Source organism: Neolamprologus brichardi, chromosome 18 (assembly GCF_056152115.1).
Source record: "Neolamprologus brichardi isolate AB-2024 chromosome 18, ASM5615211v1, whole genome shotgun sequence".
NCBI lineage: Eukaryota > Metazoa > Chordata > Actinopteri > Cichliformes > Cichlidae > Neolamprologus > Neolamprologus brichardi.
The window spans coordinates 5,229,106-5,256,762 of record NC_142121.1 but is presented as its reverse complement, the minus strand read 5'-3'; the positions used below and the strand labels follow the sequence as shown (position 1 = coordinate 5,256,762).

Sequence of the window (27,657 nt, the reverse complement as noted above, 5' to 3'; positions counted from 1 at the left end):
TCGTTTTGGAAGATTACAAAGCACATTTTCGCCATTTATCTGGCATTTTATGGACAAAAGCATTCATTTTATATTTGAGAAAATGTTTTATACGTTAATACAGTAATAACAGAAAAATGTCATCAGAGCAAGAGAGAATAGCATTGGTGTTACTCAGTGATGTAATTCACATTTGTACACCTCACACCCAAAGACTGTTTTAAACAGCTTTACTGTGCAGAAGTTTGTATAACAGACAATACTTAAAAGAACAGTAGAAAATCTACACAAGAAGTTATTATTCTGTAACTGGTAACTGTGTTACCAATTAACTGCTCTGTAATAATGTGTGTAATTAACGATAATGCTATATTAATACAGGTTATTTGTAATCTCACTTAATAATTAACATGGTCTTTGTTTTTAGTCAGTACTGATTAATTTATTGATCGGTTCATTTACCCGACTCTAATCGTTTAGCTATTTTGGTTACAGATGAATACGTTCAAGACTTGTGTTTGCCAAAAATGGAAACCACTGTTAATTCTGGGTTCAGAAGTGTTCTTGTAAGCTGATCATCTTTAAACTTTATATAATTATAAAGATTAAATGATTGAATTGACTAATAAATTAATGTTTCATGCCATGGTAAAATTTTAATGATTGTGTTTTCCTGTTGCTCTTTCAATCTGGGAGCCATATTGCCAGTAGAAAATTTGTAGAATGGAGGTGAGGTGTTTACTTCACTTGATCTACATCTAGTATATATTTCCTTATATTTGAAGGTGGTTCTGGCGTATTTGAAAGAAAATAATTCAATTAACTTAAATGTGATGAGTAACCAAGTGTCTTTATTAAGACATACAAAAGCATTTAAAGAAATCTTTAAATTATGACAAATTGTACGTAAAATCAGGGCCTGTATTATGGTCTGGACATACATTTACAAATGTAGGTTGTTTTTACATGAAGGCAGTCAGGTCAAATGATGCTGCTGTTTATTGTTCATATCCTACATATAAAGAACCAGCCATTAAGTAAATGTATTGGATATTGTCAGATATTCTGTTGGCAGCATACTGAGAATTTCCCTCTAATGATATTTAGAACCTTATTAATAAAGCCAGTTTATTTGACTATCTATTGTAATAACTAAACACAGCTACTGAGTAACATACAGCAGTGTAAACATGTGATTTATAACCGTCATGGTGCTGTTAATAGCTCTACACTGTGGCTTCATGTTAACCTTAAAGACTGAGATTATGAGCCGCTCAGATTTAAGACGTTTGGAGTGACAATCTTCTCACCAATGACACATCTTTTGCTCAGGTGTGTTTATAAAAATGTCACCTGGTATATCAGCATAATATTTCTGTATTGTTCAGCCATAGTGATACAAACCTATATATGTTTTATAGTGTGTTCATCCACATATTCGTAATGGCAGACCATTGAATGTGGAAAGTATGTAACCATGGAAAGTAAATTATGCAGTACTTACAAGTAAAATATGCACCTCGACAAATAGTGGGACATCCAGTATTTTCCTTCAAGCTGCTTTTATTTATAGATCCAAACTTGGGTTGTAAAATTTTTATGGTGTAGTGTCTCTACAGAGTCCTTAGCTCTCTTCTGGTCCAATCTCAAAGTAACTCTGACATTATTTTCTCAGTTTATATATATATATATATATATATATTTTTTTTTTCATTGGTGGTAAATCTGCTAGTGAGGTGTGTTTTGTGCTTCTCAAACGTTTTGATCCAACTTAATGATTGCTAGCCTTTGCGATTTAATCCCTTACACAGCTTCTCATGGCAAAAAACCCCTACATACATCATAACCTGAGCTTTAAATTAAAGTGGTATTTGGTCCTTAGCCAAAGTAACTGCAGAGAAGCTTCTCTGCGTCTTGGCACTCGGCACATGTGTCTCATGAACTATAGTCATTTGTACTAACTGTGCACTTCTGTGTTTTACCGCAACCTAAAGGTCATGGAAAAACACCCAAAGATGCTGCATCAGTGCGGGCCACCCACCCTATCCCAGCTGCCTGCGGGGTCTACTACTTTGAGGTGAAGATCATCAGTAAAGGCAGAGATGGGTAAGAGCAGCCCTAAACCTTCCAGACATACACATTACTTTCAGCGGTGTTAATAGTTTGGGCTCATAGATGAGTGAGTGGTTCATAAGCTGGTTAGGTAAACTGTCGAAAAAATTTGAAACTAGCAACACTGCGAAAAAAGAATGCAAAAAATATTTGTGGTTATTTTTGTTTGAAACTAGACAAAAGCAACAAGCAGAGGGACCATGGATAGACAAACTTGTTCTTAGGTGTGCTGGCCCACTCAGTGTATCAAATAATAACCAATAAAATTACCTCCAATTTTATCAAACATCTTTTAGAGTAAAACATTTAATAGATAGCCTGGATATAAAACTGATTAAGAGTCTGCAATGTTTTCCAAAAAATAAGTGCAATTTTGCCCCATTCAGCAAAGCTACTCTCGTTACAGCAATGCACAAGCAGCTCATTGTCAGATGCTGCTCCTCACTCTTCTCTGAACAGAGCAAACGAAGAGCGAGTCATGTCTGCAGCAGGAGAGAAAGATGCTGTGTTCACGAGGAAGTAGTGGCAACTGTTCATCTACAAGTAGGATACAGTCTATGGCGACAAATATTGTTGCTGTATAGACTGGATAAAAGATGGGCATAGCGCTGCGGTCCTAGAAAATGAAACCAGTCAGTGCCTTAAAGCTGCTTTCTTTTTAATGGCCACCAGGGGGCAACCCTTGTGGTCACAAAGGGACATTTTCTAAGTTGGTGTAGGCAAAAATGTGAAAACCAAGTATTCATACCAGGCGTTCACAAACCAGTGTGGGACCGACAGTTGGTACATCCAACCTTTATTCCGTTCGCCTGGTGTTGGATGGTTAAAGTTGCAGAACAGCTCAAAGGAATCGGTAAATGTAGCAATAAGTTTGAGAATAGGTGACCAAGGTGAGAGGGTAAATGGTTGAACACTGGGGAAAAAAAACCCCAAACAGTCATAGAAATGAAATTGGCTCTACCAGCTGTGCATGCTGGTGTGTTCATGTATCGGATATGTAAATGGCAAACTGCACATTTGAGTAATAATCTAGGACTGCTCAATGTCACCACCTTGACGTGCTTATTTAAGGATGTTGGCATTAAACTTGTAGTGCCCTTGTGCTGTGCACTAATGCTCATGCAGCAATGCTAAGGCATGTGAGGTTGAGAAAAGGAAAGAACAGCTTTTTCTGTTTTGTTTTTTTTTTTGTTTTCCCTCAGTCATGCCTGTGACACTCATTTATCATGACTGATGAACTTCTCATTGGGAATGATAAACCTTTTGTTGTTGTTTTTTTTACAAAGTGGATAGTTGCTGAAAGTATAAAGTCCAAATAAGTGACAAGTCTAATCTGGGTTTACGTGAGCCGTAATCCTGCAGCGTTTTGCCTTGTGGAGTGTAACTGTTGTTCGGTCCTATGAGAGTGGGAGGTTGAGATAAAGCAGTTCAGTTTCTCTTCTCTAGAAAGTCCTGATTTTTTTTTTTTCCTCTTACATTGTTTTGTATTCAATCAGAAATGATTTAAAGTATGTCCTCCAGTTAAATTCATTTTTATTCTCCTTTTATTCTCCTTTGGGTCATGCCTAAAATTCTTAAAGGGTCTAAATGGCCATGTTTGGGAGCGTCTTTGTAAAACTTCCTAAATAATTTCATAAAAAATATTTAGGAAATTATTTTCTAACTGTTCAAGACTCCAGCCTGTAAACTATAATGAATTCTTTGGATATCCATTATCTTAAAAGTCACACATCATGTTTAGGTACCACATGCCCTTTACATCAAAAAGGATTTTAGAAATTCGTACGAGAAGACAAAATAATGAACATGATTAAAATCTTCAAAGTGCCTCAGACATCACGCATTCCCTGGTCGTTTGTAACTAGTTGGTCATGCTTGACCCCAGATAAGTAAAAAAGTCTTCACATTTAACTGAATTTCTATAATGGTTTTTGGAACACACAAGGCTAAATATGTGTTTCAGAAGTTCAAATGTTTAAAACATTTTCAGAAGTGGTTTTTAGAACAAATTTGGACTAGCAGCTTTGCTTTACATCTCAATTACTCTGTCACTCCAGCACTACAATCAGAGAGAAATGAATGCATCTCTGCTAACTTGTGATTATTCTGCTGTTTTCATTATTTCAAGTAATAATTTTCCATTCAAATATAAGAAAAAGGATTTGGTAAACGATTGCTTTAAATGTGCCAGAAAAATACATATTCATCTGTTTTCTTGGCTCAGAATGAGCCAATGGAGGGGGGGGGGGGGGTGTTCATACCACAAAGGTAGATTTTTTGGGGGGGGGGAAACAAAATTATAATATGTTCAATTAAGTTAACAAAATGTGTATATTAAAAAAAAAACCAACTTCATTACATTGTGTGTGTTGAATATTCCTTTGTTTATAGCCTTTTTTGAGGATGCCAAATTTGTAGGGGTTTGCAATGTTTTGTATAGAACAGCCATGCAATGAAGAAACTTGATATATAAATCAGTGGCAGCTTCGTTTTTTTTTTAACTTCAGATCTGGTGACTACATTTACAATCCCATGACATTGAATTTGAATAATTTCTGTTACTCATCAATAACCACATTAATGTTAGCTTTTGCCTACATTGAACAATGTTATGGTAGCCCTTGTCATGAACTTAAATTATTAAAAAATAAATGACATTAACCTAATTAGGCAGACCCCATTTTGAAGACAATACGTATGTTTTCCGTGTTGAATGTAGCTTGAGATGAGCCATGGCTGATGTCTGTGGTAGGATTGACTTCAGCTTACATGTGTAAAATGGCTTCTTCAGTCTCTTTCTGCATAAATGCACAGCTTAACGCTCGTCTGTCTGTCCTACAGGTACATGGGTATCGGCCTCTCAGCTCAGGGTGTAAACATGAACAGACTCCCTGGTAAGTTGACATGTTTTGTGCATTTGTTGCTGCTGTCTTTTGGTGTCTTTATCTGTTCTACACTAGATATGTCTGGGATTTCTGTGGGTGTCATCTTGTCTGAACAGAACTACTAGAGTTTAGATTTGGATAAACTGGTTGGAGCCGTGACTGAGTCAGTTCATTGTGGTTGTTAGTTTGAAAAAAAAAAGAGAAAAAGAAAAAGAAGTAATATAAAAACCACAATTCAGATCCTTAAGTAGGCTTACTGGGAAATCTTCTGTAAGGTCAATAAGGCTTTAACGTTTTAGTCAACCTGTTGTAGGATTATGTTGCTATACAAAGGCCGATAGAAAAATGAAATAAAATTGAAATTGGTTGCAACCAGCATGGAAAAATTGAAGCTAAGTTCATATGTTGAAGGGGTTTGTAGGGGTTTGCAATGTTTTGCATAGAACATATGCCCTTTGCCTGTCAGGACAAGCCAAAGGGTTTATATCCAGAGATCTCAGTAACATGTTGTGTAGCTCTTGAGTGAGGAGCAAGGATGAATACTCTACTGAGCTTTCATGTATAGTTCAGGCCAAGGTGTTGTGTCGGCATATCAAAAGTGGCTAAATGAACATTTCTCGTTAGTTTGCTCATAGTGGCCTAAAGCATCTTAACTTTGATGAAACTGCCAAAAAACTGGAGAGGATGTCATAAGAAACAAGTCTGTTAACTAATTATTTAAAAGCTCATAAATTATACAAAAGCTGACATTACCAACATAAACACCAGCCTATGAATAAACACGATCACTAGCTGAAATTTTATTATTTATTTATATAAATATATTTTTTACTGTGAGGCTGTGGAGGACATGTTGTCGTCTCCCCCCCCCCCCCCCCCCCCCCTTGTGTAAATGGTCTGTAAGAATTCCTAAAGCCCAAAAGACTCACTGATGTCTGTGGCATCTTCTTAAAATGGAAATGTTATTTAGGCAGGTTTTTTGTTTGTTTGTTTGTTTGTTTTTTTCAGCATGTTTATTGTTATCTCAGACATAACCTTCGCCAAAGCAGGTTAGATGTAAGAATTAGCTTAACCAACCATTGCAATGCATTCATGTAAGCTGTTATCCAACTCTATAAACCAGAAAGCCCTCGCTAACCTCACAGTTCTCTGCAAAGCACAGGCCTCTGGTGGGTGGAAAGTTTAAGATTATCATTGTGTAATCAGTATATCCTAAGGTGATGTTTGACCTTTGTCATGCTCCCTTCAAGTATTTTTATTTTTTCCTTGTCTGTTGATTACACAAGTGTTGTGCTTAAAAGCATTCTCAGTGTATGCACTCAATTATTAACTCGTATCCATGATTGTTGGAACAAGAACTTTTTTTAAACACTTGTGCAATTCGGTGTAATAAAGTTGTTGTTTTGGATTTTTTTGAGCTGCTTCAATCTTTTAGTGAAGTCAGAAACCAACACATGAGGTAGTGAATGTTGATGGTACAATAAAATGTCATGAATATCATTAATTGGACGCTGCAGACGTCAACCCTACGCTCCCCTGAGGTTATCAGGCCAAACAGGACCCCAGATACCCCACCACCAGTTTGAAAGCTGGACCCACCCAGGAGCTCCAGTCTCTTCACACAAAGATAACAGCGGGCCTAGTGCCAACCGCACAGTCTCAGCTGATGGATAGATGCTAATGAAAACTCAGTAATTGTGAAGAACTGATGCCAGAGTGCTGCTGAGTTGAGTGCTGTCCTGCAGTGATGACTGTGGAAACGGCAGGATTAATCCTGCTGCTCGACAGTAACTCTGGATCCTGCCACGTGGTTTCTAATGTTAAAACAGCCCCAAAGTCCTGTGTGCTGCAGCAAAGGCTGCATCCCCTTAAGTCTCCCTGAGAAACAAGTACTGGGCAAACACAGAGTACTCCAGGTTTTAATACACACAGGTATTCTGTTCACATTAAACCTTTGCTCATCAGTAATTTTCTTTCTTCCATTTTATGCTCAATACAAAAAAATATTTATTTTCAGTGAAATAAGGGGCATCGCATCAAAAATGAGCTGCAGTCTGCAGAAGGTTAAAGTGTAAACAAAGAATTGAAGGTTAAAAATGCCACAAAAATCTCCTAATTCTTTGAGTACATCCAGTTTTCTGGAAGAAACTGAATGAGCATGAAAGCAACAGCAAGCTGTTCCACTGATTGAGAATACCGATTTCCCAGGTTCAGTTCCCATAGTGTCCTTGAGCAAGGCATTGAATCTTGCAGGTTTGTGCTTGCTGGCTCACAGTACAGGGCTGTGGGTGAAGGTGTGGACACATACATCTGCCTTTTTTCTGTTTTAAGTGAGGATATTTCAGCTCTACTGCTCTCAGCACTGTGTGATTGTTGATCCAGGTCATGATATTACACCAGTGTTTACTGAAGCGTTGGAATTATGACGTCACGTGTCTATTTTTAGACTTAACATGCGAATTTCTGGCCTAATAAAGTTTGGTGATAGGGAAATGTCTGTAAATACTCACAAATGTTTGAGTTGGGTTTAACTTTCAGCAGATACGAAACATCTTGGTCCAGCTGTTTTGTTGTTTGACAGCTTTTATTTCATGTCTTATTTGAGGAAATCTAATAATTAGATTAGAAAAGAAAAGAGTCGACACTCAGAGAATCCCACTTGAAATCTGGGAGAACGCTGCCAAAGCAAAGATGAAAATCCTTTTATGACCATATTTTAGGGCATGTATTTAAATCAGACTTTACTGATGATTCTATACGACCATTACTATTGAAGTTTAATTTAAATAACACTTGGTAAATATGTTCCCAGAGGGATTTTAAGATTGCTGCTGAATGGCAAGATTACTTCATAAAGGTTGTGACGCTGCCTCTCCAGTTTAATCACACTGCGTTTGAACCATTTTGGCGGCCTGCTCACAGCACTGTTGTCCTCCTCAGTAGCGTAGCTTTTGGTGTGATTTGTCACAAAACAAATTTTGAAAACATTATGTTGTGTTTTTTTGATCTCCTGTGTCATCAGTGCCAGTATGCTTCTAGCTCAGTCATATTTACAATACTTCTAGGGGCCACATTGTACTTCTGACCCTAGAGGTGAGTAATTTAAACTGACGTATTGCTTTAGGTTTTCTAAAAATAAATAAGTAAATAAATACTGACATGTAGCACATGTAGGAGGAGCTCACTGTTTGTAACGCTGGCCCTTGGTGACAGGTAAAAACTACAACATGTGAGGAGGTGTAGTTGTGTATAGGCTTTGCCTATAACTAACCCACAACTGTGTTCAACCATAAGAAGTTTCTCTGTGTGACTAATCAGCTGCAAAGTATATCATTATTTTACAGCACTGTACCTTTTAATGTAGGAATATTCATATTGTGAGACTATGACCATTATCATTCAGCCCTCCTATGGGCTGTGTGTGTCTGTCCGTGTTTGTGTGTTTCTGTGTTGAGTCTGAGATTCAAACAATTGCTGCGTTTGAACACTTTTTCACCTCATGTTCTCACACTTTTCGTTTGCATCGCTGCAGGTTGGGACAAGCACTCTTATGGTTACCATGGAGATGACGGCCACTCCTTCTGCTCGTCTGGCACCGGGCAACCTTATGGACCCACGTTTACAACAGGCGATGTGATTGGCTGCTGTGTTAACCTCATCAACAACACCTGCTTCTACACAAAGAATGGCCACAGCCTAGGTACAGAAAATAATGCTGCCATGCAGCGGTCTGTGTATTAAGTTGCAGAAGGACTGCAGTGTTTCCAATATATATTTTATCAATGTTTAAACAGAGACGGCATTTCTCTCAATAAGAGAGAGATGAGCAACAGTTTGTTGTTGTTGTTTTTTTTTAAATAATAGTTGGCAATCCCGCTTGTCCACTATATTTTTCCCACTGCTTGCCCACTTGTGTTTTGAAAGTTCAATTGCTGCTAACCAGTTAGCTCCAGCTCTTCCTGTCTTATCTTTCTCCTAATGGCTGGCTCACTGGCCAGGTTTTTGTTGGGCTGTAATATTATTCACCTCCTTCCCCAAAAGGATCTCAGCCTGCAGCACCTTGAACTGCAGCTTTTGAAAGTAGTCTTGCTTCTGTCCTGTCGCGCTACTGTAAGCTGGATGGTTACTCTGACCAGAAGCTGCGGTAGATGGAGGATTGGCTCACTTACGTCCCTTTTATACCACACGCACCAAAGCTTTGTAGTTGGAGACTTCCAAAGGAACTTTGATTACATTTGTGTAGTTATTCATTTCTCACAAAGGGATTGGAAAATAAAATATTTTCTGAGGAGAAACTTTGCCATGATGTAAGCTAATTTTACAAACACGGCTGTAATAGTTTGACAGAAGTTGTTACTGAGCCAAACACAAAACAAGAGGCCACCGCAGCAAGTCCAGCTTGTGATATATAAGTTTTGCATGTTTCTATGAATTGTCTTGTTGTTGTTTTTTTAAATAATCATTCTTTGTTAATTAAATGTCTCTGATGTTTTTTTGCTCTTTTTTGTTTTAAATTATTTTTTCCACTTTACTGCACAGCAAAGAAATGTTACAAAGCTCGATAGTAAAAGCAATGTAAACATATATTTATATGTATGTATATCTTCATAATATAAGCATCCAGCAAATCTGTCAAAAAGCTTTTAATGTGAAGGCTTTGCAGTACTTTGATGTAATTTTTAAATTATACAAATTTGTATTTTTTCGATAATGCTTTAGTGATAACTTCCTTCATGATTAGAAGACAGGGTTCACAGTTAAATCTGTTGGGGACATTATGTGACATTTATGAACTGCAGCAAGATGACAGTAACCAGATTACCTCAGCACATGTAAACACACGAACTGTGGCCTCGCGCTGTGTGCAGAAATGGAAAGTACTCTTGTTTTTCATGCTGACTGTTTCTCTCTTCCTCTGCAGGTATCGCCTTCACAGACCTACCAGTAAGTACTGCGATTTTCTTCACTCTTTGTTGTAAAGTAATCTTTTCCATAATTAGCACAGCTGTAGGAGATGATGCTATTTATGGAAGTTAAATGTGTCATTTCCTGCAGAATGTCCACTGCAGTCAAAATGTTTAACCATGCAAAATGGATTAGAGGCTGGAAAACTCGGGAGCTGCGAACACACCGTCAGCTTTTCTCAAACACTGTCAAACTGGAAGGCCTTTCTTCTTCTGTCACATCTGTAGTGATTGTGGTGTCTGTGTAACCTTTGGCTAAAGTTTCTTTGGCTTTATCCAACCATAAACAGACACTTGAGTGTTCTCTATTAGGAATTTATTATGTGTTTAAAGCAAATGAACTGTACTTTCTGTATTTACGTTATGAAGTTCAGAGGTTCACATTTATTAGGAGGCTTTAACTCAAAGACACAGTAAAGTGCTTTATATAACACTTTTTGTACTATGGTTTCATTTTTTCCCCACAAATGGATGAACAGAGTTACATTAGTAAAGCATCTAGTGCAGGTTGTAGGTCTTGAAATGTGGGGGAGAAAAGTAGAACGTAGAAAAATTGAAAAACGGCCAAACAAAGCACAGTTTTTAAAAAATTATATAAATTGATATTAGCAGGAATAATATCTTTACTGTGTATAAAAAGCTTCTTATGTGGCACTGATTACATTATCTAATTATTTTATTGGTTAGACCAAAAAAATTAAACGGAAGACTCCTAAATTTAAATCTCGGGGACGACTCTCAAAGTAGAAAGAAGCTTTTTAAAACAAAGTCAGCAGACTTTATAAGCTGTTTTTTTTTGTTTTCCTCACAGAGTTCACTCCTGGTGACAGTTAATTTGATAATGCTTCAAAGTAGCTGCTTAATAAATGTCTGAAGAAAGTATTTTTCAAAAAAAAGTTTCTTTTAAGCTGCTGTAAACTTGCTGTTTGATCCAGATCTTCCATCAGAGTCATGTTGACACATTTTTCCACTTTCATTTAGTGGGGAAAGCTACGGAGCCCCGCAAGGGACATGGGAGAAAAAATTTTTTAAGACGGACTTTTGCGAGATCTCGCAAAACAAACTCGGGATCTCGCAAAACTTTTGCGAGATCTCGCAAAAGTTTTAGCCGCAGTTTTAGCTCGAAGCTAACGGGAGGTCGAGACCTACTACAGCCGGGAGGAACACCGCTTTCCCGGCACATCGTGCCAGCGTCCGAAGAATGCGGCTAAAGCGTTTGCGAGATCTCGCAAAAGTTTTGCGAGATCTCGCAAAAGTCCGTCTTAATTTTTTTTTCTCCCATGTCCCCTGCGGGGCTCCGTAGAAAGCAGCTTGAAAGTTTAAAAACTATTTACAGTGGACCTGTTCTTTCTGTCTGTAACATATTACAGTGGCAAATTCACATATTAAACATGACCAAAGTTCTAACATAGGACATAAGTGTATGAGCCAAATGCTCATGCTTCTTTTTTGTTTTAAAGGGGGTTTGTTTGTTTTTTTCTACTATTTGCTGTGTATTGTGTCAGACAGAGGAGATGACTGTAATATTGCCATCTCAGGCATACAGCTGTGAGCACAGAAGCCCCAACCTCCTGCTGTTTAAAACTTCTGTTTGTAAGCAGCAGTGAACCACAAATGGTTTGCCCCAAAGGGGGAGGAGCTAAAATGTTTTGTTTGTTTTGCCCTTTATACCAGACAGGAAGGCGAGCTAAGGAGCTGCACCAAGAACGTCCAAGAGTATGGAGCTAGACTTGAGAATAATGGCCCACTTTTTCAAATGGAACCAGAGTTTTGAGTACTCCTTTGTTTCTTAACAAGGCGACACGGTCAGCTCCTATTCTTCGTTATGTGAACGACTTCCACACCCACTGGGTCTTGATTCCAGTGGGATTCTTGCATACGTTACCAAAGTTGGGATGTTTAGGGAGACACTTGTTGCTTGGTTGGTAGCAAATGAAAACGGGTGCCGGCTGTTATTGAAGAAGGAAAATAAGAGTCTTAGCTAAAACAATAATCCATTGAGCAGCCAAACAGACTTGGATGTGAGCCAGACATTCATGTTCCTCCAGAGCTGTGCAGTGAAGTGCGTCACCTCGACGCAGCTGACCTTTCTGGTTATTGAACCATGACAAAGACAACTCTGAGAGACACACACAGCTTTGTGCTGCTGTTCTTATGTGGGCTGTTATCAGCGGTGTTATTCCCAACTCCTAGCCTAAATCTAACTCTAAAAAAGTTTAGTGTTTTGTAAAGTTTTCGTTGTTTGTCTTTTTTTGTTTCGTTTTTTTTTTTTTTACATTTTGGTATTTCGGTATTAATTTAATTTAATTTAAAGACACTTGCAGCGATCCAAACACAACACAGTGAATGTGCCCTGCCACCAGTCACCACTGCCTCTGATTAAACCAGAGCTCTGGTGATTGGTAGAATAGTAGAACAATACATCCAGATATGCAAATCTTAAGTGTTTTTCATTTAGCTCTGTCTGATTACTGTCTGCCAAATCAGGGATTTAAATTAAAAAAAAAAAAAACTTTTTAAAACAGTTTTTGTTCCAAAGTCAGCAAACCTTTCAGTGGCTTTTTATCACAGATTCTCTACTTGCAGTTTTTCTGGCTGTGTGATAAGTGAAATTTAACTCTGGTGCTGCTTCAAAATAAGTGCCCAGAGACATTTTAAAATGCCAGCTGAGTGAGACTTGTTTCTGGAAAGGCTTTGGCTGTAATAATTGAGCTTCATTGCTTTCAGTGCTCCCGTACTTTCTACTTTTTATTCACCTGTACTCATGTATTGTGTGTTTGAGTGTAGAGTCCTCCTTGTTTAACATCAGTAGTTTTCCAAAACTGTGTATTAGGGAGCTGCACTGTTAGCACGTGGGATTGCTGTTTCCTTGTTGAAAAACAAATGAGGTTTTTAATGAAGTTACAGGTAACAACAGGAATAAGCTGAAAAATAAAATGAGAACTGCTGTTTAGTTTGGGTAGTATATTGGTAGATGTTGCCATAAGACATGCTCCATAGCATCAAATGAGTATTGAACAGCAGTCAAAGATGATCGGCAGAAAAATCCAGTTATATTATAATTAAATCATATTAATTGTTCCCCTTCACAGTTCAATATGCTTCAAATTGTAAGACAAAGAGGACCCACCAGTATTCCTTTATTATTTATGTCTTCAGTTGAAATGAATTTGCTCTAGGCTGAGTGCAGTACGTGGGACAGAGTCAATAAACAGGACTATGAAGTACTAGTAATGTATTGGAGGACAAACTAAAATAAAAAAAAAATCATAAAATGAAGTGAAATGCACAATAATCAAAAAGATCTTTGTTGGGTTGTTGACTGACAGAACTTTTTTTTTAGTTCTGTCTATAAAGCAAAATTAATCAAAAGTATTTGGAAGTGTCATCAATTCTGATGAAGTCAGTTCAGCAATCAGCTGATAGTCATATTATGGTCAGTGAGTGCGATAAGGCCCTTTTCTTTTTCTTTTTCTTTTTTTAAACGACGCCTGTGAAAACAGGCTGAGCTCTCTGTTCAGAAGATACACTGTCAGCATCCTACCACGTATGAGCTTTGTCAGCTACTAAAATCACATTTTAAGGCGTAATTGCAGACAAAAGCTTATTTCCTGAGATTTTCCGTTTTCCTGTTTTTACCCTTCATTGTTTCTTCCTGTTTTGATTAATTGTCCAGATTGCATTCCAGACTCCGTTTCCTCTATCACTCTTACCTCTCTTTATCGCTCCCTGCTGCAGCCTAACTTGTACCCGACCGTGGGCCTTCAGACTCCAGGGGAGGTGGTGGATGCAAACTTCGGGCAGCACCCATTCGTGTTTGACATTGAAGACTACATGAGAGAATGGAGGACAAAAATTCAGGCCCAGATCGACCGCTTCCCCATCGGAGAGCGCGAGGGCGAGTGGCAGTCCATGATCCAGAAGTAAGAGAGTTAGAAGGCTCAAATTATTTGCATGTAGTTTAAGCTAAGTACATTTATTTTTTTTAAACTATGGAATATTAGACTTGGCATGCTTTGTTCACTTATGTCTGCCCAGTGATAAGGTGCCACGAGGATGACTTCTTAGGTTAAGAATAACCTAGAAATTGACTTCAGTCTGCTTCCCTCAGGAAAAGAAATAGCTGCAAAAATTGTGGAAAACAAACTTTGCAGGAAATGAGAGATTTTGATATGTCCATTTTTAAAAAGCTGTTTTTTATTTTGTATTTTTTTTCTGCCAGATGGTCTCCAAATAGATGTCCCTATTATGATTTCAGAAGTTTAAGTACAAGTAGGAGAAGTGAAAAGTTAATCTGTGGATATGTTTCCTATACCAAAGTTTTATCCATGTGATGTGACCACCACTTGGCTCCTAACGTGTGAGTGAGCCATGCTGAATGTTCCTGACATCTTCCATACATAAAAGGGGACTAACCTGACCTATTTAAGGCTCATGAGGAACGGTGTTATAGTTCAGTTTCTTTGTTCTACAGGATTGTCAAATCTCAAATTTTACCTGCAAATTTAACAATTTTATCAGGATACAGAATAGCAAGTCTTAATCAACACATTTAATATCTGATACAAGTGGGTGGATGATTTTATAGTCCACTGAAATAAAGACCATTTTGTTTAGCACAATCTTACTGGTTTGCTTATTAAAATCCACACATGCTTATGAATGTGTGGATTAAAGGACTTCCACGGTTAAGTAATTTATGTACAGATTTGGCACTTTAACTCTCACTTCTGCTTAACTGCTTGATGTAATGTGGCAGAGCTAGTTGTAGCAGACATGGAAAGCCATCCGGAGAGTTATTACCATCATCACTCCACATTTCACAGCTGATTGGATTTTAACTAGACCATAAATGGTTGAAAGTGTTGGTTGTTTCAGTAGTACCAGCGGCACATTGACCAGACGGAGGAAAAGGGAGTACTTGACTTTGTGACCTCAAGGTATTCTTCTGCATAAAACCAGCTGCCTGCTTCTCCTAAGTTAACGCCTTTGCAGGGTCTAAGTGCTGGCTATTTTGATGCACTTAAACACACACTGTTTTTTCACAGATGAAGTTAATAAATAAATAAATGTTGTAACATAAAACAACTCTTACTTCTGTTTTCCTGTTCAGCTAGCGATGTTGGTGTGGCTGCATGAATTACTTGTTCTAAGTATAAAGTTCCTCTTGGTTCAAATGGGTGTGAAAGTGTGTGTTTTACAAGTCGTATAGTCGCAGTTAACTGCTTATCTACTGACAGAGTTATGGTGACTGCAGCAGGTCTCACACAGTGTTCATGTCACACAGACACACACTCAGGCTTGTTATCTGACTGTTTTAGCAGTACAATCATTTACTAATTCATGCTTACGTGAACAGGAGACAGCTGACCAGAAATTTACATTCATGTTGGATCCAGAGCTTTTGATCAGTTATTGTAGACTGAACAGTGTTCATCTGGTATTGGCTAAATGAAAAAGTCTTAGAAGGATGCTGTAGGTGACAGGACTACTACTAACATGAAGAGCATCAAGGCCCAGATGGATTGCTCCTCATCGAAGAGCTGGAGCTGTGATTCAGAAGGGAAAGATGCAGGGCTTGGTTTCCCTTCAAGCTGTGGCCTGGCAGGATTAGCTCTCTGTTGCTATGATTACTTGTCCTGAATGGATTTAAACTCCGTTTGATGGGGATTGGAGTTGGGGGTGGGATTGAATAAAGGGACTTATTTCCTTTATCCAGATGTCGCCTCACAGGCAGGAATAGAACCAAGAAGTTTCTGATCTTACACCAGTGCAGTGTATTGTCTCTGTGGAACAATGGTAGCATGACGATCAGCCGGTGAGAGTGGCATTGTCTCGTCATATAACGGCCTGAAGCATGAAGTTTGGTTTAGCTCTGCTGCACTGAGGGAACTCGTCATCGACATAGTAATGGGGCGTTTGGGTTTAGCCGTGCCTCTAATTTGATTAATGAAAAGTCAGACACATACACTCATATTCATCTGCATATTTTTATTCTTGAACTCTGCCAGAGTAGCTTTGCATTATTCACATTTCAAAATAATCCTTATGTATATTATCCTGGTCCTTGCGGTAGCACCTGGAAACTTTCTATTGTCTGCCCTGGATAAACAGAATTTGAACAGTAGGTGAGCATAGCTTCTGTGCCTCAGATGAGCACATAAGGATGCCCCCCTCCCTTTCTTTCTTTCTTTCTTTCTTTTTTTTTTTTGACAGAGCTAAGAATTAATAATTTTAAAAAGAACTGTCCGAAACGAAGCATTTAGAGCAAATCCTGAATCCTGAGCTTATGCCTCACAGGGATTTATTGGGCACACACTGACCTCATTTAAAATATTGTCCATGTTTAAAATCTGCACTGATCATTGTAACAAATTTATATCTGACGGAAAATAAGAAAAAACATAGTGGGTTACCTTTAAAGGGTCATTCTGGCTAATAAGACTTAAGTGTTTGTAATTTCAAGTTAGTCTTTCAGGTTTGTGGACATTAGAGAAGTAAAGAGTGATCAGATGAAGAAAGCGGAAAGGCCAACAGCTGAACACACTTGGAAGTGAAAAGAAACATGAACCGACTTTCATTTGCGAGGCACGGTGTACAGACAGACTTCCTGTTCTAACTCGACACCCTCCCCTCACCCTTACCACAATGGTGTGCCCACAGCCCACAGTTTTCCTGCGCAGTGAGGGATTGTGACTGATTGTGCCTTTACCACAAAAGGATTTTATTTCCTAGGCTGAGTTATTAACTTGGTGAGCAAAATTGTGACGCGATAGAAAGAACGGATCAGAGAAAGCTACACAAATGAGGCCAGCGTAGAGTTGAAGTTCAGTCTCGACAGTGAAAACAACAAAACAAACTCAACTTTAGTTTTGTATATAGTAGCTGTTTCAGCTTGAGGCTGTCAGCAGACTCTGTTATGCTATTGCTGTGGTCCAAGTTCTGAAATACAAGCAGTTCAAGAGACATTTGTGTGTAGTGGTGCTGTAGAAATTTGGGTGTAATCAGGCCAAAAATAAAACCTGCTTTATCTCACTTGTTGTGGTACATCCCTGTTCAAAATCAACTCAGTTGAACCAGTTTTTTTTCTGTCCTGACAGAAAAGTTCAATTAATGTTACTTCTGCTGAGGCATCATTAACAAATAATGAAAGCAATAAAAACATTAAAAGCAGTGTTATTGTAGAAAATCTGCTTCTGCTTTGTCTGATCAGTGTATTTTGCTTTTCGTTGTCTCATCAGGATGGTGGCTTCTTACCTGGTGCACCACAGCTATTGCGCCACAGCTGAAGCCTTCGCCAAATCCACCGATCAGGCCGTGCATGAGGAGCTGGCCTCCATCAAAAACCGGCAGAGTGAGTGCTCCTATATTTCTATATCTATTTCTTACTCCCCATTTTTAAAGTTGACACTGTCGTAGTATGTGGTGTTTTTGTAGATTTAAAAATCATAAAGGAACCAAAGTGGTTGGTATGGTTTCTCTCTGCGAGACACAGTCAGCCAGCATATGTTGATTTCTAATACTCTACAGTATACAGTTCTTGAATTTAAACATCAGTGTATTTGATATACACATTTTCCCCCATACAAACTGTACTTGAACAGGAGCCTGATCATCAGAAACCATAAGGGAGAAGTGACACAGTAACATTGGGTCGTATAGGGGTTTTCGTTTTTGTTTTGTTTTTGCAGATGCAACAATGTATCTAAGTGCAACTACAGGCAGAGTAAACCTAATGGAGCCCATCATAAAAAAGATGTTGGGATGACCCTCCCTTCTTACTGGAGGTGGAGGTTGTTAACGGTAGCATTCAAAACCTTCATGTGTGATTTCACTGTTGGTTTGTAGAAATCCAGAAGCTGGTGTTGTCGGGTAGAATGGGTGAAGCCATTGAGACCACCCAGCAGCTGTACCCCAACCTCTTGGAGAGGAACCCAGACCTTCTCTTCATGCTCAAGTAAGAACATGGTTGCATATAAAATGTATGTTTTACATGTTTACACTTGTTTTATTTGTTTTATTTAGATGGATAACATTATTGGAAAAGTTAACAAAGCCATAATCTAAACCCTTTTATCTGTCACGCACCCTCACATAGCCTCACTATAGACAATGAGTTATTCAATAATTATATTTAAAGAAAAGGGGATAAGATATCCTTTAAGATACGATAAGATTTCCTGCATTGCTTTGAAAATGGCTTCACTGCACAACTTGGATGGAATCAAACATCCTGCCCTTTTATTAATTCTCTAAGCTGAACGACTACTCTCTTTCACATATGTAGCTCTATACTTAAATACCAAGTTAAGTACTTTTTTAAAAAATTTGTCCTCCTGTCTTTACATCCCTTTCTTTATTTCCTCTATTTCCATCTGTTGTTGCTCTGTGTGCTTCTTCACCTTATTCCACCTCTTTATTTTCATACCATCCTTCCTAACCCTTCTGTTTTCCCCCCTTTTAATCTTTCCTCACCTCTTTCCATCTTTCCCCAGGGTGAGACAGTTCATAGAGATGGTGAACGGGACAGACAGCGAGGTGAGATGTCTGGGAGGTCGCAGCCCAAAGTCTCAGGACAGTTACCCCGGGTCACCCCGGCCCTTCAGCAGCCCCAGCCACAAAGCCAGCAGCTCCCAGCCCTACCTCACAGGTACAGTCCAACATTATTCACATCATTCACAGTGTGAAAACTTCACTTATCTTTGGGGGGAAAAGAGGCCAGAGGCAAATAAAAGGGAAAAATATGAGCACAAATATACATCAGCTTACAGACACCATCTCTACACCCTTGTTTGAATCTGTGTCTGCAGCACAAACTAAAGCCCACCACTCAGATGTTCCTCTAAAAGCAAGGTGCAACAAAAATACAAAACAGTGTTTATATTACTATTTAATAGAAAAGAGTGGATCTCCTGAACCAGTCGTGAGTTGTTCTGCCCGGAGACCAGCTGATCACTTTCAGCTGTATCTCATTAGCACGTGTGGCAACTGACTTGTCTCTTCAGGAGCGTTAACTACACATTGCCGTTGTGTGATTGTTTCTTATGCCCTTTAAGCATCTGAAGCAGCATAAATACCTCATTGATTTTTCAATGAAATAAAATGGGATAGGTAACAGGCTGTGAATGCATTTCTCTTCTTTGTAATGGTGAAGCCAATAAACTGCCAGTGAAGCCTTTTTCTCCCTTTTTCTTCTTTTTTTAGTTGCAGTAATAAATGTTAAATATTTATAATTTATTGGCTCCAACTCAACACACTCTGCTCACATTTGCCGGCAGCATTTGTGCAAAGCACACAATAAAAAACTGAACAAATGACTATTAACACCACTGCCAGTTAGTGCTGTGGAGCTCTTTAATGACAAGATAAGGAGGGGATACTATATAAAATTAGACTATTGGCTTTCTGTTTTTGTTCTTTACAGCTTTGTCCTGTCACTTTATATTGTGACTTGTTAGAGAGAGTGATACAAGATCATGTGAACTTTTGCTATTGTGGAGAAGATGTAGACTGTAGTTTAATGTGAGTGTCAATTCTATAAATGCTATAAACAGTTTAGCCCCAGAGCAATTTATCCATAGATAAGACTCTAGCAGAAAGTAGGAAGGAGTGATGAATGATTTAAATGTATGCACACACACACACACACACACACACACACACACACACACACACACACACACACACACACACACACACACACACACACACACAGAGTAGATCTAAATTTTCAAATCAGAGCATTAGGCTTTTTCAGTCATTGTTTGTTTCATTATTATTCAACAAAACATCTTATTTGTTGCTTTGTTTTGTCATTCTTCTGTATGTTTTAAATATATTTATTGTAGTTTTGTGTATGTGATGTATTTCCATAAAAGTGAGTTACTGTCATTTGTTATGCATGTAAAAAGCAAACTATGGTTAGTGGTTGGAAATCAGCTGCGAGCGAGCACATCAGAATGGATGCGTTACTTCTGTTGTGTTTAGGAATTGGAGTTTTGTCTGTCACTTTAAGAACATTTGAAATCATTTCAAATATGTCAAACTTATTTGCAGGGTTTGACAGCAACTGCTGTAATGGTGTGACGTCTAATAAGAGCCACAGCTCCTCCCCTCACAGTCATAAGCCCTGCCCCCCGGGCTCTGGCTCCACCCTCCCAGCATCCGACATCAGCCTCAACGGGAGTCGCAGCCAACAGCCGATAACCAGGTATGGAAACAAAGCACTCACACAGCAGTAAAAGCTGGAGGCGTTTATTTGGTTTTGAGTTTTTTTTAACCAGCATACCTTTACAATTTGACTTTAAAAGATGTCAACATGGTCATCATGTGACCTTAACTTTTCCTCCATACCCCCCAAATTCTTTTCATCTAAACTAGTTAACAGTAAATTTAGACTTTTAATCAAAATAAGCCAGCATCACTTTATAACAATCATTTATCCATTTTCTTATTCAGAGTTGAACAATTATGAATTCATTATTAAATGATAGTAAATATTTCTTTCTGTAACAAGCATCAAAATTATATTTCCTAATTAGTGGTTATGTGTTGTAGTGGGACACATTACATCAGTATGCAATATAATAATGTATTTGTTAATTTCCAAATGTTATTGTCATTAGTGAGTCTGTCCTCGTTCTCAGGGGTTCAAGTACTGCTGTTAGGTCAAAGCTGCCGGCGTCTTAGAGGTACACGTAAAGCATCTGTGGGTGTTGGTCCTGTGAGCCACGTGTCCTGGCATCCAAACCACAACCTTTTACTAAGGCTAACCAGACGCCTAGTAATATGAAACTAAACGGCATATGAAACCAAACAAACTACAGTTTTCACATTCACTCCCCCGCCTTCTTGCTCACAAAAGCTTTAAGACAAGAACTATAAAAATCTAATTTTACAAGGGCTTCAAAATATTTAGATGTACTAAAATATTTATCCAGTATTTATTTAACCATTGTTGTTAAACATTATCTGACCAGATAATGTTCATAGATGGTTCAAACTAGACATTAAAATGAATATAATGAGTTTAGTAGGTTTTTTTTTTCTCAAATATTTTTTTTAATGAATCTTCATGGCATCACTTCTCTCAGGGACTGAAAGTCACATGTCTTAGTAATTTGGTTTCCAGCTTTCATCGAGGAGAAATTTCTTCCCTTGAACTTTCTGTGATGTGATTGGATAATTTACCAGATTCAACAATCTATCAGAAACATGTGCCTTTACACTTCAGACAGTTATTTTTATTCATGCTGGTTACTATTTGTTATTTTTGGTTATTGGTTATTTTTAATATTCTACGCTCCACTCAACAGACAGGAGTTTTTTGTTACCTCCTTGTCGAAGTAATCTATTGCAGAGGACAGGGCAGTGTAGGCTGATGGCGGCACGAAATTCAATTTTCAATTCAATTCAATTTTATTTATATAGCGCCAAATCACAACAAAAGTCGCCTCAAGGCGCTTCATAGATACAGAGAAAAACCCAACAATCATATGACCCCCTATGAGCAAGCACTTTGGTGACAGTGGGAAGGAAAAACTCCCTTTTAACAGGAAGAAACCTCCAGCAGAACCAGGCTCAGGGAGGGGCGGGGCCATCTGCTGCGACCAGTTGGGGTGAGAGAAGGAAGACAGGATAAAAGACATGCTGTGGAAGAGAGACAGAGATTAATAACAGATATGATTCAAAGCAGAGAGGTCTGTTAACACATAGTGAGTGAGAAAGGTGACTGGAAAGGAAAAACTCAGTGCATCATGGGAATCCCTGGCAGCCTACATCTATTGCAGCATAACTAAGGGAGGATTCAGGGTCACCTGGTCCAGCCCTAACTATATGCTTTAGCAAAAAGGAAAGTTTTAAGCCTAATCTTGAAAGTAGAGATAGTGTCTGTCTCCCGAATCCAAACTGGAAGCTGGTTCCACAGAAGAGGGGCCTGAAAACTGAAGGCTCTGCCTCCCATTCTACTTTTAAATACTCTAGGAACAACAAGTAGGCCTGCAGAGCGAAGTGCTCTAATAGGGTGATATGGTACTACAAGGTCATTAAGATAAGATGGGGCCTGATTATTTAAGACCTTGTATGTGAGGAGCAGGATTTTGAATTCAATTCTGGATTTAACAGGAAGCCAATGAAGGGAAGCCAAAACAGGAGAAATCTGCTCTCTCTTTCTAGTCCCTGTCAGTACTCTTGCTGCAGCATTTTGGATTAACTGAAGGCTTTTCAGTGAGTTTTTTGGACATCCTGATAATAATGAATTGCATTAGTCCAGCCTGGAAGTAATAAATGCATGAACTAGTTTTTCAGCGTCACTCTGAGACAGGATATTTCTAATTTTAGAGATGTTGCGCAAATGGAAGAACGCAGTCTTACATATTTGTTTAATATGTGCGTTGAAGGACATATCCTGGTCAAAAATGACTCCAAGGTTCCTCACAGTGTTACTGGAGGCCAAGGTAATGCCATCCAGAGTAAGAATCTGGTTAGATACCATATTTCTAAGCTTTTCAGCGCCGAGTACAATGACCTCAGTTTTATCTGAATTAAGAAGCACAGCACTTCCACAGTTTTTGAACTTGGGAATAAACCCAACAACTTGGATAGGTCTAGGCCTTAGACGTTTTATGTGATGAGGATGTTGGTCCCTAGGGATAGGAATTACTTTAAAAAAGTAAAAATGAGCTATTGTGAATCCTATAGATGTTTAATGTAGAGCTGTTAGTATTAATTGTGTTGTTCTGATGTTTATGAGCCTTGTTAGAACTAAAGATGGAAATCGTGTCCGTCCTGTAATGGTTGCATTAATGCTGAAAACTTGCGCAGACAGAAATCACTCAGGAAGCCATAAAACTATCGATAAATAATCAATTTTAAATAGAAGCTGTGCTGGCAGTGATTTTAAATCAGAGCAGTATAATATTAGTGCCTCCAGTGGTGTGTTAATGCATTCACTTGGCAAGCAAAAGGTTGCTGGTTGGATTCCAGCCAAAAGTAGCTTCTACAAATCCAAACAGTATCCACCTGTAGAAGCTGCTGACAGTTTCTCGTGTCTTCTCTCAGTAATGATGTGGATATGGAGGTCGATCACTTCACCAACGGAGTGACAGAATCGTCTTCCAATGGTTTTCTCAATGGCACCTCCAAACACACCACGGAGCCTGACGACTGTGACGCAGACATGGGTGAGCAGAGCGTGTGGAGACATAAGAAACTTGATCTGAGATTTTGGATGTTGCGTTATAGTTCTATTAGCCTTTCTTCAAGATTTCATGCACACATTGTGCGTGTCACGCAGCCTTAAAAACACTTTTCTTTTCATTTTGAATCGACTCTACAGAGGTGGAGTCGGCACAGTCTAAGAGGCAGCTGTGCGGCGGAAGCCAGGCGGCCATCGAGAGAATGATCCATTTTGGCAGGGAGCTCCAGAGCATGAGTGAACACCTCCGCCGTGAGTGCGGCAAGAACTCTGCTAACAAAAAGATGCTCAAGGTAACACAGAAATCTCTCAGTTGCTTACTTGGTTTATATTGTTTGTTTTTGTGGGGTCTGTTCACCTTGTGTGTTTGTATTTCAGGCATTTACAGTTGAATTCAATCATTTAAGCCATTTTCTTCACATAAAAATATGCCTGCCTTTGTACTGTATATTTATAAAAGCTTCAGATGTTATCTGTTTGTACTAGCTCCCAGTAAAATGCCAAAATGAGCCAGGTTCAAATCAAAGGCAGTGTAAGGGGTGCTCATTTTCTACATTCTGGTCTCGTTTAGAGCAAATTGATGGTGAAGGTGTTCGACTTTGGCAGGTACCTACATTGATGATCCTAGCATATGAGCATTCAGTCTGTTTTTCAGTGACATCTCGATCCAGTTAAACAAATTGTGACGGCAACAATAGTTGGAAGGATTAAAAAGCAAATGTCATAGATGGGATTGAGGTTTTGTCATTTAAAATCCGAGATAACGGGGCTCATTTTCAGTCTCTCCAAAAGGATGTCTATACTAATGACCTCAAATGTTCAGTATTAACATTTTTTTATTTTATTTTTTTAAGGGGAGAAAGTATAGCTCAAAAACAGATTTTGTGACCTCTGCAGTCAGTCATGATGTAATATATTTGTTTTAAAATGTTCAGTCAGTTCAGTTTTCTTAAAGGAACGGGTCAAACTGTGGGAAAATTCTGTTTGAGCTGAAATGCTAACACAAAGAACGTTCAGCTACGGCATGTCGTAACAAAGCAGGTGAAACGAGGCGATGGGCTGTGGTGTGATCACTTTGCTCTCCCGTCTTCTGCTGCAGGACGCATTCAGCCTGCTGGCCTACTCGGACCCGTGGAACAGCCCAGTCGGATACCAGCTGGACGCCATTCAGAGAGAGCCGGTCTGCTCCACTCTCAACAGTGCAATATTAGGTGGGTCAGCCATGAGCAGTGCATGATGCAGTCTACAGTTTTCAGTTAGCATTTTGGATGTAGGAGGATAAAAGAGATCGATGGGGACTGTGGGTAACCCAAATCTCAAAAAGAAGCAAAAAAACTCAGATTGTGATAAATGCTAAAAACTTTTGCATGTGGTTTGCTGCAGAAATCTTAAGACAGACAGGCAGCATATCTTAGGGACTGCGTATTACCAGGACATGTGTTTAAATCCAGGTGAACTAACCTTAAAGATAAAGGTGTCAGTGCACCTGCTATCCAGCTGAAGGCAGAACTGAGCAGGTATTCTCATTCTGAGTGAGCTGGAAAAATGTGACTTACTTCCAAAACACCAGTGATTTTTATTTTGTTTTGTTTTTTTTAGCCATATATCAAATTGTCCTTTGCATGTTGATATGTTGATTCTGATTATCATGTAATGTTTTTAAGCTCAGAAATTCTTTACATTCTTTAAACACAATTTTTCTGCAGATCCTGAAGTTTTTCAGTTCAATAATCTGAAAATAAATCCATTCAATTAAAATGACTTCCAGACGCTGTATGACTGTCCAACAAGCACTGCACCGACCGATTCCTGATATTACCTGCAGTCACAATTTTCTTTTTTCCCTTTTTCTTTCCAGAGACTCACAACCTGCCCAAGCAGCCTCCGCTGGCCCAGGCCGTGGGTCAGGCCGCCCAATGCCTCGCCATGATGGCACGAACTGGCAGCGGCTCCTGCGCCTTCGCCTCTGTGGACGATTACCTACACTAGCCCCGTGCGCACGCAGACACACACACACATACACACACACACATACTCTCCAAGGGTCTGTCCAGAAATCCTTCTTTCCGACTCCTCAGTCAGTGTAGTCCTATTAGCCGAGGAGGCGTTCCTCTGCACGCCGTCATAGAACGTCAACCATCTCACTGGCTTCTGGTTCTGCTTTTGCTGAACGCCGCTGAGGGTCAGAAGACATTTCTGGGCAGATCCTTAGAGTGACACCACCTCCTTTTCCATCATAAATATGAAATTACACCTCCACCTTCGGTTGGCTCCCCATGCGTCTGCCTCCATCTAACTGACAGTAGCTGACTTTAAAAAATAATCGGGCGGGGGGGCTGAACTCATGTGGACGCGCCACAGTCCCCGCATTCCTGGGGAAGGAATCAAACCGGGGGTGGACAGACTGCTAAAAAATATCTCTGGTCAAACATAAATGGGGAGGGGAGGGGTGGCGGGGGGGCAACAATAAGAAAACAGACGAGTGGCCGCCATGGTTGACCCACCATTAACGTGGTCCCTGTAAACCTGGGGCTTACCAGGCAAACACACACAGAAAACACACACAAATAAACACGGAGGCAAGCTGATGCTGATGCTGGCATTGAAAAGTCCACCTCACCGAGGCTTGCTCAAACTCCGGCCAATGCGAACCTTATGGCCTACCCCCCCTCCGTAAATCTTCACCCTCCCCGCACCGCCTCCCTCCTGCTACCTTCCACTGACTTCAGGACATCGGCGGAGACATGTGTGACGTACGTGGACTCGGGACTTCAGAGAAGCCAGAGAGAATCTACAGTCTCGACTCAGCGTTCCCTATTTTTAACCTTTCGTTTAGTTTTTGTTTTTCTTCGGCGAAGTGGGCAGACGTGGGGGGGGGAGGGAGGCGGGGTTACCTGGCTCTTGTTTTGTTTAGTTTTTCCAGGTTTACAAGGCATGGTGCAGACGACGATGATTATTCTTATTATTATTCTAATTATCAATATATTAATTATTGTTACTTGCATTCACAGTATATTTGTTGAGCGCCAGCGAGAGCAAGTTCCTCCAACTTATTATAATAAAGGTCCCGATTCTACCGATTACCAGTGACGAGCGTGTGTACATGTTAACGTTTAAATATGAATTTAACAAAATAAAATTATATCAATAGAGCGACATATTTAGTTATAGAAATCACTGAAAAAAAACAAAACAGTCCTTTAATGCTTTGTACTGACACCAGTGACCCCTGAAGTGTTCTGGTTGTTCCCAGTTTGTAATATTTTCCTCTTTGGTTGAATCCAGGGTTCCTACACAGGTGAAAGTTGACACAAATTCCAGGTCTGGAAAATTCTGGAAAAAAACAGGTTTTTAGTTCTAAGAACTTGGCTGCAGATTTTACATGTTGTCCGTGAAGTCACTACAGCCGAGCTTCAGACACTTCTGCTGGATTTTCTATGACTGCGCTGTGTAGGAGCCCTGCTTTGACCTCTGACTGCATTTTATCTGTTACCCTCCCTCCCCCCTTGGTAAACCCTCAGCCACACACAAGATTTGTCCCAAACATTGTTAATATTTATTTTTGTATCTCTCTATGCTAATCTTTAACCCCCAACAAACTCAGGAGCCAAAATACCCTCTTGTTCATCATTCTTGGTTTAGAAGCAGCTGATTGGCCCCTGTGCCTCTATTGAATGCTGACTCGACTTTTGGTCATTTAAATCAGATGAGAAAAACTGAGCTGGTGTGAAATCGGCCTCTGAGGTAGCTCAGCCATTTAAGGTCAAACTTAAATTTCCTGTCTCCTTAAAAGACAAGACAAAAAAAACAAAACAAAAAACTGTGTTTTTGTTTTTTTCCTTGAGTACGTCATAAAGTCAAGACCCCGCCCTTTTAAAATAAAAAATAAAAAAGTAAATCCTTCGATTTAAATGTGGCTGACCTCTACTTCAGGGACTTCTTCCCGTGCACCTTTCGACTGCGTTCAGCGTTGCCGCTTCTGTTACATCACTGTGTTGTGCTCTGCATTGTTGATCCCAGATCCCAAACGTCCGGTCCCATCATTCTGACCCCACTTTTGTGCTGAAGACCACTGATAATGAGAGCCACGTCTCTCAGGTTACAGCTCGTGAGAACAGACGGCAGTTTTCAGTGCCGGAGTCCACAGGGTCCATGCACAAAGCCGCGCAACGGGTCACCAGCGTGTTCGTGATCACACTGAATGTTTTAATGGATGAACAATGTAAATTGTGTGGCATCATTCAGCAGCTGGTCGTAGAGTAAATTAGTCAGATTTGATGCCCTGCAACTTCTTACATGTATCAGAAATGTCAGAACGGGACTTCCAACCGATCTGTGTTTCAGGTAACCCTGCAAATGATCCACAGGTGCACAACGTAACGACCTTGGATCAGCTACATTTAAATCAGTGATGGTTTTTGTTTTTTTTTTATGGCAGAGCCTCAGAACTTATATATATTTATATATATGCATTAATCTGTATCTTTACCTGAAGATGACCTTATTCATGACCATCTCCAGT

At 39.4% G+C, this 27,657-nt stretch overlaps 1 protein-coding gene across 1 annotated transcript in view; it reads left to right on the top strand.

The window, feature by feature from the left end:
• ranbp9 (RAN binding protein 9) overlaps positions 1-27,367 on the top strand; it is a 29,275-nt gene extending 1,908 nt beyond the window's left edge. Inside the window, exons 2-14 of the mRNA XM_035916333.2 lie at positions 1,974-2,085; positions 4,933-4,985; positions 8,509-8,676; positions 9,898-9,920; positions 13,679-13,863; positions 17,182-17,294; positions 17,789-17,897; positions 18,436-18,590; positions 19,997-20,150; positions 23,000-23,121; positions 23,277-23,428; positions 24,235-24,346; positions 24,994-27,367. Of these exons, the coding sequence (XP_035772226.1) occupies positions 1,974-2,085; positions 4,933-4,985; positions 8,509-8,676; positions 9,898-9,920; positions 13,679-13,863; positions 17,182-17,294; positions 17,789-17,897; positions 18,436-18,590; positions 19,997-20,150; positions 23,000-23,121; positions 23,277-23,428; positions 24,235-24,346; positions 24,994-25,124 (1,589 nt within the window). The 3' untranslated portion in view covers positions 25,125-27,367. The remainder of the gene's footprint in view (positions 1-1,973; positions 2,086-4,932; positions 4,986-8,508; positions 8,677-9,897; positions 9,921-13,678; positions 13,864-17,181; positions 17,295-17,788; positions 17,898-18,435; positions 18,591-19,996; positions 20,151-22,999; positions 23,122-23,276; positions 23,429-24,234; positions 24,347-24,993) is intronic.
• Positions 27,368-27,657: the final 290 nt, after the last annotated feature.